General features: G+C 41.5%; 1 protein-coding gene across 2 annotated transcripts; it reads right to left on the bottom strand.

The window, feature by feature from the left end:
• Positions 1-270: 270 nt before the first annotated feature.
• On the bottom strand, positions 271-6,719 carry LOC128698892 (uncharacterized). Of its 2 annotated transcripts, none has more exons than XR_011394521.1 (2): positions 753-6,719; positions 271-600 (listed from the first exon to the last, which is right to left on the bottom strand). XR_011394521.1 is itself a non-coding variant. In XM_070103985.1 (2 exons), exon 2 carries the CDS (start codon positions 5,567-5,569, stop codon positions 1,037-1,039), a length of 4,533 nt encoding a protein of 1,510 aa, XP_069960086.1. In that variant the 5' UTR covers positions 5,570-6,353; positions 6,506-6,719; the 3' UTR covers positions 271-1,036. The 2 variants fall into 2 exon arrangements, 1 of the variants encoding a protein (XP_069960086.1); XM_070103985.1 differs by having other exon boundaries at positions 271-6,353; positions 6,506-6,719.
• Between the last annotated feature and the right edge of the window lie 12,191 nt (positions 6,720-18,910).

Here is an 18,910-nt window from a genome sequence, read left to right as displayed (position 1 = left end):
CCTTGTCTATTCCACGCAATATTTTATATGTCGTTATCATGTCTCCCCTAACCCTCCTGTTCTCCAGTGTCGTCAGGCTGATTTCCCTTAACCTTTCTTCGTAGGACATTCCCCTTAGCACTGGAACTAACCTTGTCACAAACCTCTGCACTTTCTCTATTTTCTTGAAGTGCTTGATCAAGTGTGGGTTCTAAACAGGTGCTGCATACTCCAGTATGGGCCTTGTCAGTGGAACGCCTTCCAACTGAAAAAAAGAAATTAATGGAAAAATAAATAAATAAAGAAATGATTTAGGAAAAACAAGAAAAATGATTTTTGAGAATTTTACTTAAAATTTAAATATAATAAAAAAAATATGGCCTTCAGTTCTTGTAGTTGGGTAGGAGTAGGTATGGCCCTGGATAGTTCCTCTGATGTTATTTATGTAGGTTATCCTGGGCAGATGGTAATCCGATGTTCTGGAATCTCCTACCACTTGGATGGAGCACAAGTAGAATAGGTAAGGGCCGGTAGTTGTAGAATAATGTTAATAAGTATTATTAACATACGTCTTGCCCCTTTATCTGGCGTCTATCCTGGAAGACCACGCCAGGAACAGAGCTGACAAATAAGAGAAAATAAAACTGGTTACCCATAGTCATGATAATATAACATTTAAGAAAGAAAAAGAATGATAAATGCCAAAATCATTACTGGTAACCAGCAAACACTAGAAAAGAACAAACAGTAATACTCCTGGTAGATCACCCTACCTGATTAGGAGAAGAGTGGAGGCGAAGTGACTCTCCAAACTTCAGTCCACACCAGGTAAGGTCAATATTACCAAGAGTAGAAACTTTAACAAATCGGACACCAGGAACTAGTTTTGCCCCAGCCCGCCAGAGAGGGGGGGGTGAGTGCGCGCGCAACGTAACTCGCTAATGGTTCCTGGTTGCCCGAACAACCTTAACCCCACTTACACCTACTTTTCCCTCACAATACCCCCTTCCAAAACTTATGGACGGAGTCAATAAGTCAACGAACAGAGGGAAAAGCACTAAATACAACCTCGGCTCAGCCAATCTGAAAAGTGGTTTTCAGAGCCAGAAATATAAACGACTTTAAACTTATAGGGCTGAATAGCCAGAGCCCATCTCAAGAGTCTGCTATTTGACCCTTTAAAGTTTTCCAAGTACATCAGTGGCTTGTGATCTGTTTCAAGCACAAAGGGTTTACCGTATAGGTAGTATTTAAATCTACTTATACCCCATACTAAAGCATAACATTCTTTCTCCACAGTGGAATATCTTTCTTCTCTGGGCAGAAGCTTCTTACTGGCGAAAGATACTGGGAAAGGTGTCTCCTCATAATATTGAAGTAGTACAGCCCCGAGTCCAGAATGGGAGGCATCTGTTCGGAGACAAAATATTTTATTAATATCTGGTAATTTTAGGACAGGGGGGTTTGAAAATATCCTCTTAATTTCTTCGAAGCTTTGGTGGGCTTCCTCAGAACAACTAAGAGGTTCCTTGACACCCTTTTTCAAATAGTCTGTAAGAACTGAAGTTAAGCTACTTAGATTTGGTACAAAATTTCTATAGAAGTTTACAGATCCAAGGAAACTTCTTAATAACTTTTTGGTAGCAGGGAACGTACTTTCTAAAACAGCTTTGGTCTTATTAGGAAGTGGTGAGAAGTTGTTATCAGATATAATGAACCCAAGGTATTGTACCTTATGATAGCCAAGAAAGCACTTTTGTGGTTTAACTGTAAGGCCATGAGTTCTTAGTCTTTTCAAAACAAGCGCTAGTGTATTTAGATGGTCTTCCCAGACATTTGTCATGATATAAATATTATCAAAATACACTGATACATTCTTTAGATCAGAAAGAACTATTCTCATAAGCCTAATATACGTGGCACACGCGGTAACCAAGCCGAAAGGCATTGTGCGGTATTGCATTAGACCTCTATGAGTAGGGAAAGCAGTGTATGGTTTCGAGTCTGGGTGTAACGGCACTTGATGGTATGCTTGTGAGATGTCTAATTCCGAGAAGAATTTGCAGTCATGGAATTTATACAAGTCATGATCAATTACTGGCATGGGTTCTGCATCCCATTTAGTTATAGTATTTAAATAACGAAAATCTTGGGCAAGTCGGTAAGAATTATCGGGTTTCTTAACCATAACAACTGGTGAACAGAAAGCTGATTTCGAAGGTTCTATGATATTTAAGTTAAATAGTTTGTCCACCTCATTATCAAAAGTTTTCCGTAAGTGAACGGGAACAGGGTAGATTTTCCGCCTTACTGGTTCATGATCCGACAATTCAATCTTGTGTACAATAGTGGTGGTAAGTCCTGGTACCTCTGTGAATACGTCAGAAAATGAATTTACTAAGGCACTTACTTGAGACTTTTGTTTATTTGACAAGTCGTTGTTAATGTTGACATTTGACTTTGGTGAGGGATCATGCGTTAAGATATCCAGTAGTTCCTTCGATTCTGTAAAAGACTCGTCATCTATAATACAAACTCTACATTCGTACGAATCACCACTTGTATCCAAGCTGAAAGAAGAAGTATCTTCGTCAAAGGCATTTACGCAAAGATTAACTTCTCTTCTATGGTACCGTTTCAAAATATTGACGTGATACATTCTTTCTCTACCCTTGACATCCAAGATATAATCTACCTTATTGCAGACCTTCACTACTTTATACGGTCCGCGCCAGGTAATTAGCAATTTGTTGGATTTGTCAGGTAGGAGAACTAAAACTTCATCACCAACATTAAACGTACGCTTGGAGCTTTTATGGTCAAAATAGGTCTTGTACGTTTCCATAGACATCTCTAGGTTTTTACCGACCAAATCGGCGGTTTCTTCCAACCTTTCCCTTAGATCTAAAAGAAACTGATAGCTGTTTTGAACCTCAGGTTTGATATCTTTGGACCAAAGTTCATTCAAAATAGATAGTGGACCACGAGCTTGTCTCCCATAAAGCAATTCAAAAGGGGAATAACCAAGGGAATCACTTGGAATCTCGCGCATTGCGAAAAGAGCACATGGTAAAAATCTATGCCAGTCCGTTGGTTTAAGAATACATAGTTTTTTTAGTATTGACTTTAGGATGGCATGTTGTCGCTCCACTCTTCCGTTACACATCGGATGGTAAGGTGTAGTGAAAAGAGGTTTAACACCCACAAGTTGATAAACGTGTTCCATTAATTCTGAAGTGAATTGTGCCCCTTTGTCAGACAGAATTTCACGAGGTATACCTACACGTGAAAAAATAGAAAATAAGGCTTCTGCGACTTCTATGGACGTAATGGATTTTAAGGGTACCGCCTCTGGGAAGCTGGACGCGTAGTCAATCATAGTTAAAATATATTTATGACCTCCTGATGAGCGAGGTGTGATAGGACCAACTATATCTACTGCAACCCTTGCAAAAGGGACTGAGAAAATTGGCATCTTTACCATAGGAACTCTCCTAGTTCTACCCTTCTGCGTGGAAAGTTGACATACGTGACATGATCTGCAGTACTTATAGATGTCAGCGGACATGCTAGGCCAGAAATATAGGTCCTTGATTTTATTATAGGTCTTCCTATGTGAAAAATGGCCAGAGACTGGCAAGTCATGAGAAATCTTTAAAATGGTTTCACGGCAATCCTGCGGAATGACTAACAGGCTTCGACCAACGTCATTGGGTTTGTCCGCAGACACTATAGTCTTGTACAAAAGATCGTGTTTGAACTCAAACTTGTAAGAAAATTTCTTTCTCTGGGTCACCTTGCCATTTAAAGCTAACTTCCGAGATTCCTCTAAGGAAGGACAAGTCTTTTGAAGACCCTCTAAATCTATATGAGACAGCTCGATTGGCTTTCCTTTGGAAAGAACTAATGGGTGGATAGGTTTTACCTTAGACTGAGCTCTGGTAACGACGTTAATCGAGTCTAGTTGTATAGATTGTGCCACACGTAGTTTTCCACTGGCGTCTGCGTTGTCCAGTTCAAGTGACTGACTTACTAAAGGTGTTACCGGAGTTTTGTAACCATCAGCTCTCTGATTTAGGTTATCCAACTGAATCTCATCTGGAACTATCTGTGAAGAAACAGATATATTAGGTTCCAACCCTTCCTTGGAAACTCCAAATTCCAAACAGTCCTTCTCAGATGGGAAAGTAGTCCCTTGTATGTTCCCAACCAAAACAGAACATGAGGTTATCGGGGCAACTACGGCATCTACCCATCCTGAGAACCATTTGCACCTAACAAAACATCTGACTGTTGGAAAGGAATCGCTTCTTCCTAAATAGTCAGTTAATTTAGTGGACTTATAACGTGAAGAATCTAGGTTAGGGAAAAGCTTACTCGAGATAACAATACAGGAACATCCTGTGTCTCTAAGAATGGTTGATACATTCATACCATTGACTGTACCTTCACTAAAAGGTGCGTTTATGTTTGATTCAGTGAAACATTTACCGACATTTTCACCTTTTTTTCTAGGACAGTCGGGCCGTCTATGACCCCACTCATTACAGTTGAAACATTTTACTGTGAAGGCCGTGGAATTCTTAGGTACGGAGGGTTTGGATCCCTCAGATTGCTTAGGCACAACAGGCTTATATCTGCTACGCTCTTTAGGGTAGTTATTATGAGCGCACGCATATATATCAGCAGCTTGTGCCATTTCTGCAGCCGTATGAACGTTTCGTTCTTTAATGAATATTCGTAAGTCAGAGTTTACAGAAGAAAGGAATTGATCTCTTACCATCAGGTCTCGTAAAGATTCGAAATCGTGGTCAACCTCAGCACTATCAATCCACGAATCAAATAATCTGAAAAGTGTTGTTAAGAATTGCATGTAATTTTGATGAGGAGTTATTTTTATGTGTCTAAACTCCGACCTGTAATGATGAGTAGTTTTTTTGAAAGCCTGTAGTATAGCTTTCTTCAGCAGGCTATAACTAGAAATAACATCAGAGGGTAGAGTGGAATAGACGTTTAATGCTGAACCTGACAGTAGTAAGCCAAGCCTAGTAGCCCAAGAATCTACTGGCCAGTCACAGAGAGTAGCAGTACTCTCGAATCTAGTAATATATGCCGCTATGTCATCTTGTTCCGAGAAAGGTGGTATTTGTGGCATCCTAATATTAGGTTCTTGGGAAGGGTATTCTAAAACCCCTTCATCTATTTTCTGCTTAGATAGTTCTATCTTCTTGGCTTCTAATTCCAACCTTGATTGTTCTAACTCAATTTCCTTCATTTTGAAGGCTACCTCTCTTGCCTGAACTCTATCTTCTCTAGCTATCCTTTCCTGTTCGATTTTATCTTCCCGAGCTAGTCTTTCCTGTTCCTCTTTCTTTTCTTGAGCTAGTCTTTTTTCTTCCCGAGCTAGTCTCTCCTGTTCCTTTTTCTCTTCTCGAGCTAGTCTTTCCTGTTCCTTTTTCTCCTCTCGAGCTAGTCTTTCCTGTTCTTTTTTCTCTTCAATAGCCATTTTAGCAGTAATGTAACTATCAAGGCTTTGTCCAGTAAATCCCATTTCCTTTCCAGCTTTCAACCAGAAATCTAAAGAATCCATCTTGTAAAAAGAAATATTAAGCACCCAACTTCAACTGACAATTAAAATTAACAGTAACGTCTGTTACAAAAGAGGGACACAGTCCGCACACTTTAAACTTCCCAAAGTAGAAAATGAAATAAATATTTCTCCCTGGAAGAATACACTTGTGGGCTCAATAGCCTTCACTAAGCAAAATACACACGGTTCACACAGGAGGGGTTATTATCAAAGTTCCCCAGGTCCAACAAATAGGTAAACTTCTAAACCGAACCCTAGAACCAAACAACGGTAAGTCAACCAGACTACCAGTAATGACTTGACACCTCAACTAACTCACCCTTTTCTATCTTAAATGTTATACTCACAACCAGTTGAACCATCAGGACGATGTTGCTTCGAGAGTCGGATCCTGGCAAGGTCGCCATTGTCAGTGGAACGCCTTCCAACTGAAAAAAAGAAATTAATGGAAAAATAAATAAATAAAGAAATGATTTAGGAAAAACAAGAAAAATGATTTTTGAGAATTTTACTTAAAATTTAAATATAATAAAAAAAATATGGCCTTCAGTTCTTGTAGTTGGGTAGGAGTAGGTATGGCCCTGGATAGTTCCTCTGATGTTATTTATGTAGGTTATCCTGGGCAGATGGTAATCCGATGTTCTGGAATCTCCTACCACTTGGATGGAGCACAAGTAGAATAGGTAAGGGCCGGTAGTTGTAGAATAATGTTAATAAGTATTATTAACATACGTCTTGCCCCTTTATCTGGCGTCTATCCTGGAAGACCACGCCAGGAACAGAGCTGACAAATAAGAGAAAATAAAACTGGTTACCCATAGTCATGATAATATAACATTTAAGAAAGAAAAAGAATGATAAATGCCAAAATCATTACTGGTAACCAGCAAACACTAGAAAAGAACAAACAGTAATACTCCTGGTAGATCACCCTACCTGATTAGGAGAAGAGTGGAGGCGAAGTGACTCTCCAAACTTCAGTCCACACCAGGTAAGGTCAATATTACCAAGAGTAGAAACTTTAACAAATCGGACACCAGGAACTAGTTTTGCCCCAGCCCGCCAGAGAGGGGGGGGTGAGTGCGCGCGCAACGTAACTCGCTAATGGTTCCTGGTTGCCCGAACAACCTTAACCCCACTTACACCTACTTTTCCCTCACAGGCCTGACGTACACGGTGTACAGTGTCTTGAACGATTCCTTACTAAGGTATCGGAACGCTGTTTAGAGGTTTGCCAAGTGCCCATATTCAGTTACCTGGTTGACGTATGCTTCCGGAGACGTGCTCGGTGTTATACTCACCCCAAGATCTTTCTCCTTGAGCGAAGTTTGCAGTCTTTGGCCACCTAGCCTATACTCCGTCTGCGATCTTCTTTGCCCTTCCCAGATCTTCATGACTTTGCATTTGACGGGGTTAAATTCGAGAAGCCAGTTGCTGGACCAGGTGTCCAGTCTGTCCAGGCCTCTTTGAAGTCCTGCCTGATCCTCATCTGATTTAATTCTCCTCATTAACTTCACATCATCTGCGAACAGGGACACTTCTAAATCTAACCCTTCCATCATGTCATTCACATATACCAAAAATAGCACTGGTCCTAGAACCGACCCCTGTGGGACCCCGCTCGTCACAGGTGCCCACTGTGATACCTCATCACGTACCATGACTCGTTGTTGTCTCCCTGTCAGGTATTCTCTGATCCACTGCAGTGCCCTTCCTCTTATACTCGCCTGCTCCTCTAGCCTCTGCACTAATCTCTTGTGAGGAACTGTGTCAAAGTCCTACTTGCAGTCCAAGATGCAATCAACCCACCCCTCTCTCTCGTGTCTTACTTCTGTTACTTTATCATAAAACTCCAGGAGGTTTGTGACACAGAATTTGCCTTCCATAAATCCCTGCTGGTTGGCGTTTATACTCTTGTTCCGTTCCAGGTGCCACACCACTCTCCTCTTGATAATCTTCTCCATGGCTTTGCATACTATACACGTCAATGACACTGGTCTATAGTTTAGTGCCTCTTTTCCGTCTCCTTTTTTAAAAATAGGAACTACATTTGCCGTCTTCCATACCTCAGGTAGTTGCCCAGTTTCAAGGGATATGTTGAAGATTGGTTCGTGGCACACAGCATTTCTGCTCCCTCTCTAAGGATCCACGGGGAGATGTTGTCCAGTCCCATTGCCTTTGAGGTATCAAGGTCCTTTAGCAGCTTCTTCACCTCCTCCTCATTTGTATATATGTCATCCAACACTTTTTGGTATATTCCTTGCTGGTGTTTCCCTCTGTTCTGTCCTCCCACAGGCCTTCCTGTCTTCACTGTAAATACTTCCTTAAATCCCATGTTGAGCTCCTCACATACCTCTAGAAAGTCTAGATCGTTCCTTGTAAGTTCCTCACCTTCTTTCCTCAGCCTGATCGCCTGGTCTTTGACTGTTGTCTTCCTCCTAATGTGGCTATACAGCAGTTTCGGGTCAGACTTGACCTTCGATGTGTGTGTGTGTGTGTGTGTGTGTGTGTGTGTGTGTGTGTGTGTGTGTGTGTGTGTGTGTGTGTGTGTGTGTGTGTGTGTGTGTGTGTGTGTCTGTGTGTGTGTCTGTGTGTGTGTCTGTGTGTGTGTCTGTGTGTCTGTGTGTCTGTGTGTCTGTGTGTCTGTGTCTGTGTGTCTGTGTGTGTGTGTCTGTGTGTGTGTGTCTGTGTGTGTGTGTGTACTCACCTATTTGTACTCACCTATTTGTGGTTGCAGGGGTCGAGTCATAGCTCCTGGCCCCGCCTCTTCACTGACTGCTACTAGGTCCTCTCTCTCCCTGCTCCATGAGCTTTATCATACCTCGCCTTAAAACTATGTATGGTTCCCGCCTCCACTACTTCACTTTCTAGGGTATTCCACGGCTTGACTACTCTATGACTGAAGAAATACTTCCTAACATCCCTTTGATTCATCTGAGTCTTCAACTTCCAATTGTGACCTCTTGTGTCTGTGTCCCATCTCTGGAACATCCCGTCTTTGTCCACCTCGTCTATTCCGCGCAGTATTTTATATGTCGTTATCATGTCTCCCCTGACCCTCCTGTCCTCCAGTGTCGTCAGGCCGATTTCCCTCAACCTTTCTTCGTAGGACAATCCCCGTAGCTCTGGCACTAGTCTTGTTGCAAACCTTTGCACTTTCTCTAATTTCTTGACGTGCTTGACTAGGTGTGGATTCCAAACTGGTGCTGCATACTCCAGTATGGGCCTGACGTGTGTGTGTGTGTGTGTGTGTGTGTGTACACACCCTTCTCATTCCCTCATGACAAAGTTGCATGCACTAGAACACTCCGCCTTAAGACTGCACTGCCCCTGAGTGACTACCTGTTGATAGTCTTGGGTACACTACACCCTACGACCAGGTCTTTCAGTTGCTGGTCTGATCAGTCAACACTGTGCAAGCAGCAAACAAATCGTCTGATCATGAGTGGTTTAAAGGAACCCTGGAGTCTACCTGGAGAGTGATTCAAGGGTCCACACCCTCGCGACCAGGTCCCAGACCAGGCCTCCCGGATGACCGATCAGCCAGGCTGTTTGTGTCAGGCGTGTGAAGTCTAACATAAGCACCACAGCCTGGCTCATCAGTCAGTAACTTGAGAAACTTATCCAGCTCCTCCTTACTGATTATCTTGGAGTTTATATTCTCACGGTAGGTCGGAGTTAAGGGAAATCTAAAGGTGCCAGTAATGGAATGTCTACTTACCCTTGATTTACATGCCTAGAAAGCGACGGTACTCTAACCTTTACTTGTATATCAAAAACTAATGTACTCATTGCTCTGATGAATATCATACTTGGTTATAAGTTTACAGAATGCCGTGTTTTGGACTGCTAGTTACAGACATGCTGCTTAGGTTGTTCGACTGATGTGCGCCTCATGGAATGTGCTCGACTGTGTACTCATCGCCAAGTACTTTTTTGTGTCGAACCCTCTTGCAGTTTCTGCAGCCTATTTGACACCCTAAAATTACACTCCGACTCCGGCCACCATTATCTTCCAGTTTCCATAACCCGGCACTTCCTGGTAAGCTGTAGTTAGCCAACTGTCTGATCATCTCTGTAATTTCTAGAGGCTATACAGTATTTTGTCATCCTTTGTTATCTCTTGTCCTTTATCTCTCAGTTTTATATCAACCGTGAGCACCGTATCATCCTTTGCAGATGATACTAGAATCTGTATGAGGGCGGCATCCATGCAGGACACAGCAAATCTCCAAGTTGATATAAACAAGTCTTCCAGTGAGCTCATGACAACATGATGGTCAATGAGGACGATTTTCAGTTACTCCTTTATGGAAAAAATGAGCAAATAAAGATATGAACGGAACATAAAACAAATTCGTATCACCTAACTGATCGTAATGGTAATGTTAGAGACCTTGGAGTGATCATGTCATATGATCTCACTTTCAAGAATCAAAACAGTGTCACCATCACAACCATAAGAAAGATGAGTCTGGATAACTAGAACTCTCAAAACAAGGGATGCCAAACCAATGATGATGTTCTAAGTCCCTTGTTCTCTCTCGGCTGGAGTACTGCTGTACTCTAACAGCTCTGTTCAAGGCGGGAAAAATTTCAGACCTGGAGAATGTGCAGAAAACGTTCACTACGTGCATACATTCAGTAAAGCACCTAAATTCCTGGGAACGTTTGAAATCCACTGATCTGTTCTCCTTGGAGTGTACGAGAGATACATAATCTACATTTGAAAAATTCTAGAAGGACTGATCCTAAATCTGCTTACTCAAATTGTTTCCCATGGCTTGGTAGACGGTGTGTAATACCCCACTGAAAAGCAGAAGTGCAATGAGTACCTGAGGTGAAACTCAGTAAGTGTGAAGGAGCCAAGACTTCTTAATATCCTCGCTTCTTACATAAGGGAGATTACAACAGATCCCTGGTTGTTTTCAAGAAAGAACTGAACAAGTTTCTCAAGTCAGTGTCTGATCATCCGGGCTGTGGTGCGTATGCTGAACTCCATGCGGCTAGCACCAACAGCTTGGTTGATCATGTTATCCACCAGCAAGCCTGGTCTGGGACTAGCCTGAGAGGACGATGACCTCAAAACATTCTCCACCTACCTTTGATATACCTCTGATGAGTTTCGAGTGTTTTTCAACCCCTCTGGTGCTTGCCTGATAAACCAGGCTGCTGCTTCTGGCGGTCCGATCGCCCACATATCCATCACAGCCTGGTTGATCCGGCACTTGGTGGAGATACTCGTCCAGTTTTCTCTTTAATTCTTCTATACTTGTTCCAGCAGTGTTTCTGATATCTTCTTGTAAGATGTTCAATAGTCTGGGGCCACAGATATTTTTCTATAATGTTGTCTCATGTGTCCACGGTGCCCCTGTTTTTCACTGGGTTTATTTTGCACTTCCTCCTGTATCTCTCACTATAATATTATGGCAGTGTGCAGATTTGGGACTAAGTCCTCAATTATTTTCCACATATATATTATGTCTATCTCTCCTCCACTCCAGTGAGTACATATTTAAGACTCTGAGACGTTCCCAGTAATTTATTACATGTATGCGAACCGTAAACGATCTCTATCTGTTGCAGCTTTGATACTTCTGCCATGAATTTGGCCGTCAACACCGAGAAATATTCTAAAAAGAAAGAACACAAACAATTTGAATAGTGTCACCAATGGCATTATTTTTCTTGTTTTGAAAGTTCTCGTATCTATCCCGTCAACTTCTGGTTGTCGTTACATTTGTCATTTTGTGTTCTATTAAAGAAAGGTAGCCGACATAATTACTCTCTGGTCTTTCATGTGTTCCTTTCAGTTTGATGATCCTGTGGGGTTTTGCATGGTGGTCCTTTTGAGTTCTTCATTCTTTTCATATCTAAGCAGCTGGAACTTATCACCACTGAACGTCATTTCATTCTTCACTGCCCACTAGAAAACTATGATTATACCTTCCTGCAATTTTTCAGTTCTTCTTTCGGTGATTTTCATGTTTATTTTGAAGATTCCAGGTTGGCAGGTACGAACCCACTGGACTCTTCTGGTAGTAACGGTCATATACATTTTTTTTATAATTAAAGAACGTCATCAAACACGGGATACAAAAAAAATAAAACCTGTTGATTGTACCTCCACAAGCATACCAGAGAAACACAACATATTCTTGAATTAGATTTCTGGACAAGGTTGCATTTATTGCGATAAACTCTGGAAGCACTGACCCCTGGCACGCCGTCAACCAGTCAACCTTCCACGACAGTGTATTTACGAGGAAAAATCCCCCAGGCTTTTCCCAAGCGATGATAAATTCTAGCGTGCCAAGAATAGTCAAGCGGATGTCTGGCGGGTAACAACATACGTAGAAGTGCGCCTGGGAGCTGCCCACAACTATGGTAACATTTGTAATAGTAAGAATACCAAAGTGGTTACTAAAATGATTAATTTGACTACTCACATAAAAATTAAAACCGAATAAAAGGAAAGGAACTGTAAGAGAAAGTTCATGGTTCGACCAGTGCTGAAATTAGGCCAAAGAGTATAAGTTTATGGAATACAGAGAAAGAACATAAGAACATAAGAACATAAGAACGAAGGAACACTGCAGAAGGCCTACTGGCCCATGCGAGGCAGGTCCAAGTCTCCTACCGGCTTAAGCCAATGCACCCAACCTAGTCAGGTCAGGTCACATTGACTTAAGGGAGGAACACGGCAACCGACCTGTTAGCACAAGCTATCAGGTCTAACTCACACCCACCCACATCTACTCATGTATTTATCCAACCTATTTTTAAAGCTACACAACGTTCTGGCCTCTATAACGGTACTTGGGAGTTTGTTCCACTCATCCACAACTCTATTACCAAACCAGTACTTTCCTATATCCTTCCTGAATCTGAATTTTTCCAACTTAAAACCATTGCTGCGAGTCCTGTCTAGGCTAGATATTTTCAGCACACTATTTACATCCCCTTTATTTATTCCTGTCTTCCACTTATACACCTCAATCATATCCCCCCTAATTCTACGTCTTTCTAGAGAGTGCAGTTTCAGGGCCCTTAGTCTATCCTCATAGGGAAGGTTTCTGATACATGGGATCATCTTTGTCATCCTCCTTTGTACATTTTCCAGAGAATTTATATCCATTCTGTAATACGGTGACCAAAACTGTGCAGCATAATCTAAATGAGGCCTAACCAAGGATGTATAGAGTTGAAGAACAACCTGAGGACTCCTATTATTTATGCTTCTTGATATGAAGCCAAGGATTCTATTAGCTTTATTGCGAACACTTATGCACTGTTGTCTTGGTTTCAGATTACTGCTAACCAGAACTCCTAAATCTTTTTCGCAATCCGTAATATTAAGATCTACATTATTTAGTTTATATGTGGCATGGTTATTGTCCTGTCCAACATTTAGAACTTTGCATTTGTCTATATTAAACTGCATCTGCCACTTCTCCGACCACTGCATCAGTCTATTCAAATCTTCCTGGAGTGCTCGAATGTCCTCGTCAGAATGAATTCGACGGCCTATTTTGGTGTCATCGGCAAACTTGCCGATGTCGCTCTTTATGCCCTCATCTATGTCGTTTATGTAGATTATGAACAGCAGGGGGCCCAACACTGACCCCTGTGGAACACCGCTCGTGACGCTTCCCCACTCTGATTTCTCCCCATTTATGCAAACTCTCTGCTGCCTATTTGTCAACCATGCCTCTATCCAGGAAAAAATTTCTCCTCCTATTCCATGTGCTTTAATTTTCCTCAATAGTCTCTGATGTGGGACCCTGTCAAAAGCCTTACTGAAGTCCATATACACAATATCATATTCATTACCATGATCTACCTCCTCAAATACCTTAGTGAAAAAAGTTAATAAATTCGTAAGGCAGGAACGCCCCTTTGTAAAACCATGCTGAGATTCGTTGATTAATTTATGCTTTTCAAGGTGGCTACGAACTGCCTCGGCAATTATTGATTCCATAAATTTTCCCACTATGGAGGTTAGGCTTATTGGTCTATAGTTCGAAGCTAAGGACCTGTCACCTGTTTTGAAAATAGGTATCACATTTGCCATTTTCCACTTATCTGGCACCATGCCAGTTTGTAGTGATATGTTGAAAAGATTAGCCAAAGGTGTGCTAAGCTCCTCTTTACATTCCTTTAGAACCCTTGCATACAGTTCATCAGGGCCTGGGGATTTGTTAGGTTTTAATTTATCTATTTGCCTAAGGACCATGTCACTTGTGACCCTAATAGTGCACAGTTTATTATCGTCCTGTTCTACATAATTTATCATTACTGGAATATCGCTGGTATCCTCCTGTGTAAAAACTGAGAGGAAGTATGTGTTAAAAATTCTACACATTTCCTTATCACTGTCAGTGAGCTGACCCGAGGAACTTTTGAGTGGGCCTATCTTGTCCCTGATCTTACTTCTGTATACCTGAAAGAATCCTTTTGGGTTAGTCTTCAATTCTCTTGCAACTTTAACCTCATAATCTCTTTTTGCTTTTCTAATTCCCTTTTTTATTTCTCTCTTTAACTGAATATATCGATTTCTTAATTGCCCCTCTCCTCTTTTGATTTGCCTATATATGCCTCTCTTTTGACCAATCAGATATTTTAATCTATTGTTCATCCATTTAGGATCATTTTTGTTTGATCTGATTTCCCTATTTGGAACATAATTTGACTGAGCAGCTAGAACTATGCCATGGAAAGCATCATATAAGCAACCATCACCACCTACCTGACCTTTAGTCAGGTCATTCCAGTTCAGCCCACCTAAGTAATTTTTCAGTCCTATGAAATCAGCCAAGCGAAAGTCAGGGACGGAGACTTGATTGCCATTATTAGGGGAATTCCATGATATGTTAAAACTGAGTGATTTGTGGTCACTCTCCCCAAGCTCATCATTAACCTCAAGATTATTAATTAGTGTTTCCCTACTGGCAAGAACCAAGTCAAGGAGGTTATTTCCCCTAGTTGGCTCTGTCACAAACTGTTTTAAAAAACAATCCTGGATCGTATCAAGAAAGTCACCCGACTCTAAATTTCCTGTCAAATTGCTCCAGTCAATCTGTCTATAGTTGAAATCTCCCATTAGCACAACATTTTCGTATGTAGATGCCTTACGAATTTCGTCCCATAGAAGTTTACTGCACTCCCTATCAAGATTTGGGGCCCTGTAAATCACACCCAAAATTAGTTTTTCTCGGCCCTCGAGAAGCTGTAACCAAACAGATTCAGTGGCTGACGCTTCTAATTTAATATCTTGTCTAACACAACAATTTAAATTGTCTCTGACATACATCGCTACTCCACCACCTTTCCTGTTGACCCTGTCAGTGTGGAATAATTTATAGCCTTGTATGTGACATTCAGAGGGCATCTCTCTATCTTTCAGATTGAGCCAGGTCTCTGTTATAGCAATAATATCTATGTTTCCTGCACTTGCAATTAATCTTAGCTCATCTATCTTATTTCTAACACTCCTGCTATTAGTATAGTAAACCTTAAGGGAGCTAGTCCCTTGCTGCCCTCTGCTGTCCCCCTTTGTTTGCTGACCTGTTCTATTGTCTTTATTTATAACTTCATGCTGAATGCCTTTTATACATTTACTGTTTCCAACCCTAGTGTTGCAACCTGCTTGTTTCCCACACACACCCATACCTCTATCTTCCATCAGTTTAAAATCATAGGCATTTCACCAATGGCCTTCTCAATCGAGTCTGCAAGTGCTACCACCCCTGCCCCAGAGAGATGTACCCCATCCCTTGCATACATATCATGTTTGCCATAAAAGTTGTTCCAGTTGTCAATGAATGGGATTGCAAGTTCCTTGCAGTATCTGTCTAGCCAGCAATTTACACCAATTGCCCTAGACAACCATTCATTTCCTACTCCCCTTCTAGGCAAGATGCTACATATGATTGGGATCCCTCCCTTAGACTTAATGAAATCTATAGCTGACCTGTACTTATCTAGCAGCTCTTCTCTCCTACCCTTCCCAATATCATTTCCACCAGCACTGAGACAGATAATGGGCTTGTTCCCATTACCTGACATGATATTATCCAGCCTGTTGACAATGTCCCCAACACCAGCTCCAGGGAAGCACACTCTATCTCTCATCTTCTTATTCCTATTACAAAAAGCACGGTCAACATATCTTACCTGAGAGTCACCAACCACAAGAATGTGCTTACCTTCATTAGCAGGGGCAGTAGTACCCTTACCTTCACTGGCCACTGAAGTGCATTCATCCTGGAGAACAGAGAAGCGATTTCCTACCTTCAGATCTTCACTCTTAACTTTCCTTACTCTGATGCGCCTCCCATTACTGTGAACAACTCGCCACTTGTAGCAGGTGCTGGGCTGCACCTCACTGCTGGTAGCCGTTGCTACCTTCCCACCTACAGCCTCCTCACAGTGAGAGACAGACTGCACCTCACTGCTAGAAGCCTCATTCCCCACATCTCCAACCACCTCACACTCTCTCCCAGGCCCATTGAGGTGGACCTTCAGCCTCCTAATCTCCTCCTGGAGAAGCAAGACCTCCTCCTTCAACTCTCCAACCTCAGTTTTTAAAACACTGCAGAAGCAAGCCATGCTTTGTAACCGTCCACGCTAATCCCCAAAGCAGCTCAGGGTCTGTGACCTCACGTGACGACTGACCACTGAACACTGACGACTGACCACTGAACACTGAAGCTTGTATAAAGCTGAGAAAAGTGAAAATGACTTATCATCAAAGGCTCAAAAAGATTTGAAGTGGTTTCTCAGCCGCATTAAAATGAAGATGAATACGAGAGAATCAAGTGTTAGGACAGAACAATTATGAAACATGACAAATATGCGAAGATCTTAAATGAAGATTCATGGTGACAGCTATAGAAGAGATGGAGACAACAAAACATAAGAACATAAGAAAGAAGGAACATTGCAACAGGCCTACTGACCCATGCGGAGCAGGTCCATTCCCCCCCCCGGATTAGCCCAATGACCCACCCAGTCTGGTCACGTCCACTCAAGGATGGAGCACAGCACCAGACCCAGCAGCACTAGCTAGTCAGGTCCAACTCACACCCACTCATGTATTTATCTAAGCTATTTTTAAAACTACACAACATTTTAGCCTGAATAACTGTACTCGGGAGTTTGTTCCACTCATCCACAACTCTATTACCAAACCAGTGCTTTCCTATATCATTCCTGAATCTGAATTTTTCCAACTTAAAACCATTGCTGCGAGTCCTGTCTTGGCTGGAAATTTTCAGCACGCTATTTACATCCCCTTTATTTATTCCTGTTTTCCATTTATACACCTCGATCATATCCCCCCTAATTCTACGCCTTTCGAGAGAGTGCAGATTCAGGGCCCTCAGTCTATCATCATAGGGAAGATTTCTGATACATGGGATCATCTTTGTTATCCTGTATGTTTTCCAGAGCATTTATATCCATTCTGTAATACGGTGACCAGAATTGAGCAGCATAGTCTAAATGATGCCTAACCAAGGATATATAGAGTTGAAGAACAACCTGAGGACTTCTATTATTTAAACTTCTAGATATGAAGCCAAGAATTCTGTTAGCTTTATTGAGAACACTAATGCACTGTTGTCTTGGTTTTAGATTACTGCTAACCAGAACTCCTAAAGCCTTTTCGCAATCAGTAGTATTAAGATCTACAATATTTAGTTTATATGTGGCATGGTTATTTAACTGTCCAACATTTAGAACTTTGCATTTATCAATATTAAACTGCATCTGCCATTTTTCCGACCATTGCATCAGTCTATTCAAATCATCCTGGAGTGCTCTAGTATCCTCATTAGAATGAATTGGACGGCCTATTTTGGTGTCATCAGCAAATTTGCTTATGTCGCTATTTATTCCCTCACCTATGTCGTTTATGTAAATTGTGAACAACACAGGGCCCAACATTGACCCCTGAGGAACACCGCTTGTGACGTGCCCCCCATTCTGATTTATCCCCATTTATGCAAACTCTCTGCTGCCTATTTGTCAACCATGCCTCTACCCAGGAAAAAATTTCTCCTCCTATTCCGTGTGCCTTAAGTTTCCTCAATAGCCTCTGGTGTGTAACTCTATCGAAAGCCTTACTGAAGTCCATATACACAATATCATATTCATTACCATGATCTACCTCCTCAAACACCTTAGTGAAAAAAGTTAGTAAATTCGTAAGACAGGAACGCCCCTTTGTAAAACCGTGTTGAGATTCATTAATCAATCTGTGCCTGTCAAGATGGCTACGAATTGCTTCGGCATTATTGATTCCATAAATTTTCCCACTATGGAGGTAAGGCTTATTGGTCTATAGTTCGAAGCCAAGGACCTGTCACCTGCCTTGTAAATAGGTATTACATTTTCCATTTTCCACTTATCAGGCACTATGCCAGTTTGTAGCAATATGTTAAAAAAATTAGCCAAAGGTATGCTAAGTTCCTCTACATTCCTTGAACACCCTTGCAAACAGTTCATCAGGGCCTGGGGATTTGTTAGGTTTTAGTTTCTCTATTTGTCTGAGGACCATATCACTAGTTACCGCAATCGTACATAGTTTATTATCATCCTGTTCTACACAATCTATTATTTCAGGAATATCGCTAGTATTTTCCTGGGTGAAAACTGAGAGGAAGTAGGTATTGAGAATTTCACACATATCCTTATCACTGTCAGTGATCTGGCCAGAGTTACTCTTAAGTGGGCCAATCTTGTCACTAATCTTACTTCTGTATACCTGAAAGAACCCTTTTGGGTTAGTCTTTGAATCCCTTGCGACCTTAGCCTCATAATCCCTTTTTGCTTTTCTTATTCCTTTCTTTATTTCTCTCTTTAACTGAATATATTGATTTCTTAACTGCCCATCCCCTCTTTTGATACGCCTATATATGCCTCTCTTTTGACCAATGAGATGTTTTAATCTATTGTTCATCCATTTGGGATCATTTTTGTTAGATCTAATTTCCCTACTCGGAACAAAAGTTGTCTGGGCAGCTAGAACTATGCTCTGGAGAATGTCATATTGGCAACCAAGATCACCTACCTGACCCATAGTCAGGACATTCCAATTTAGCCCACCCAGGTAATGGGAGTTTGTTCCACTCATCCACAACTCTATTACCAAACCAGTACTTTCCTATATCCCTCCTGAATCTGAATTTTTCCAACTTAAAACCATTGCTGCGAGTCCTGTCTAGGCTAGATATTTTCAGCACACTATTTACATCCCCTTTATTTATTCCTGTCTTCCACTTATAAACCTCAATCATATCCCCCCTAATTCTACGTCTTTCTAGAGAGTGCAGTTTC

Source organism: Cherax quadricarinatus, chromosome 1 (assembly GCF_038502225.1).
Source record: "Cherax quadricarinatus isolate ZL_2023a chromosome 1, ASM3850222v1, whole genome shotgun sequence".
NCBI classification, from domain to species: domain Eukaryota; kingdom Metazoa; phylum Arthropoda; class Malacostraca; order Decapoda; family Parastacidae; genus Cherax; species Cherax quadricarinatus.
The sequence above is the reverse complement of the archived record's forward strand: the minus strand, read 5'-3'. Positions and strand labels throughout refer to the sequence as shown.

Bases quoted from the DNA above. Each gene is read 5' to 3' on its own strand.
- LOC128698892 (XM_070103985.1), bottom strand. From the start codon at position 5,569: ATGGATTCTTTAGATTTCTGGTTGAAAGCTGGAAAGGAAATGGGATTT.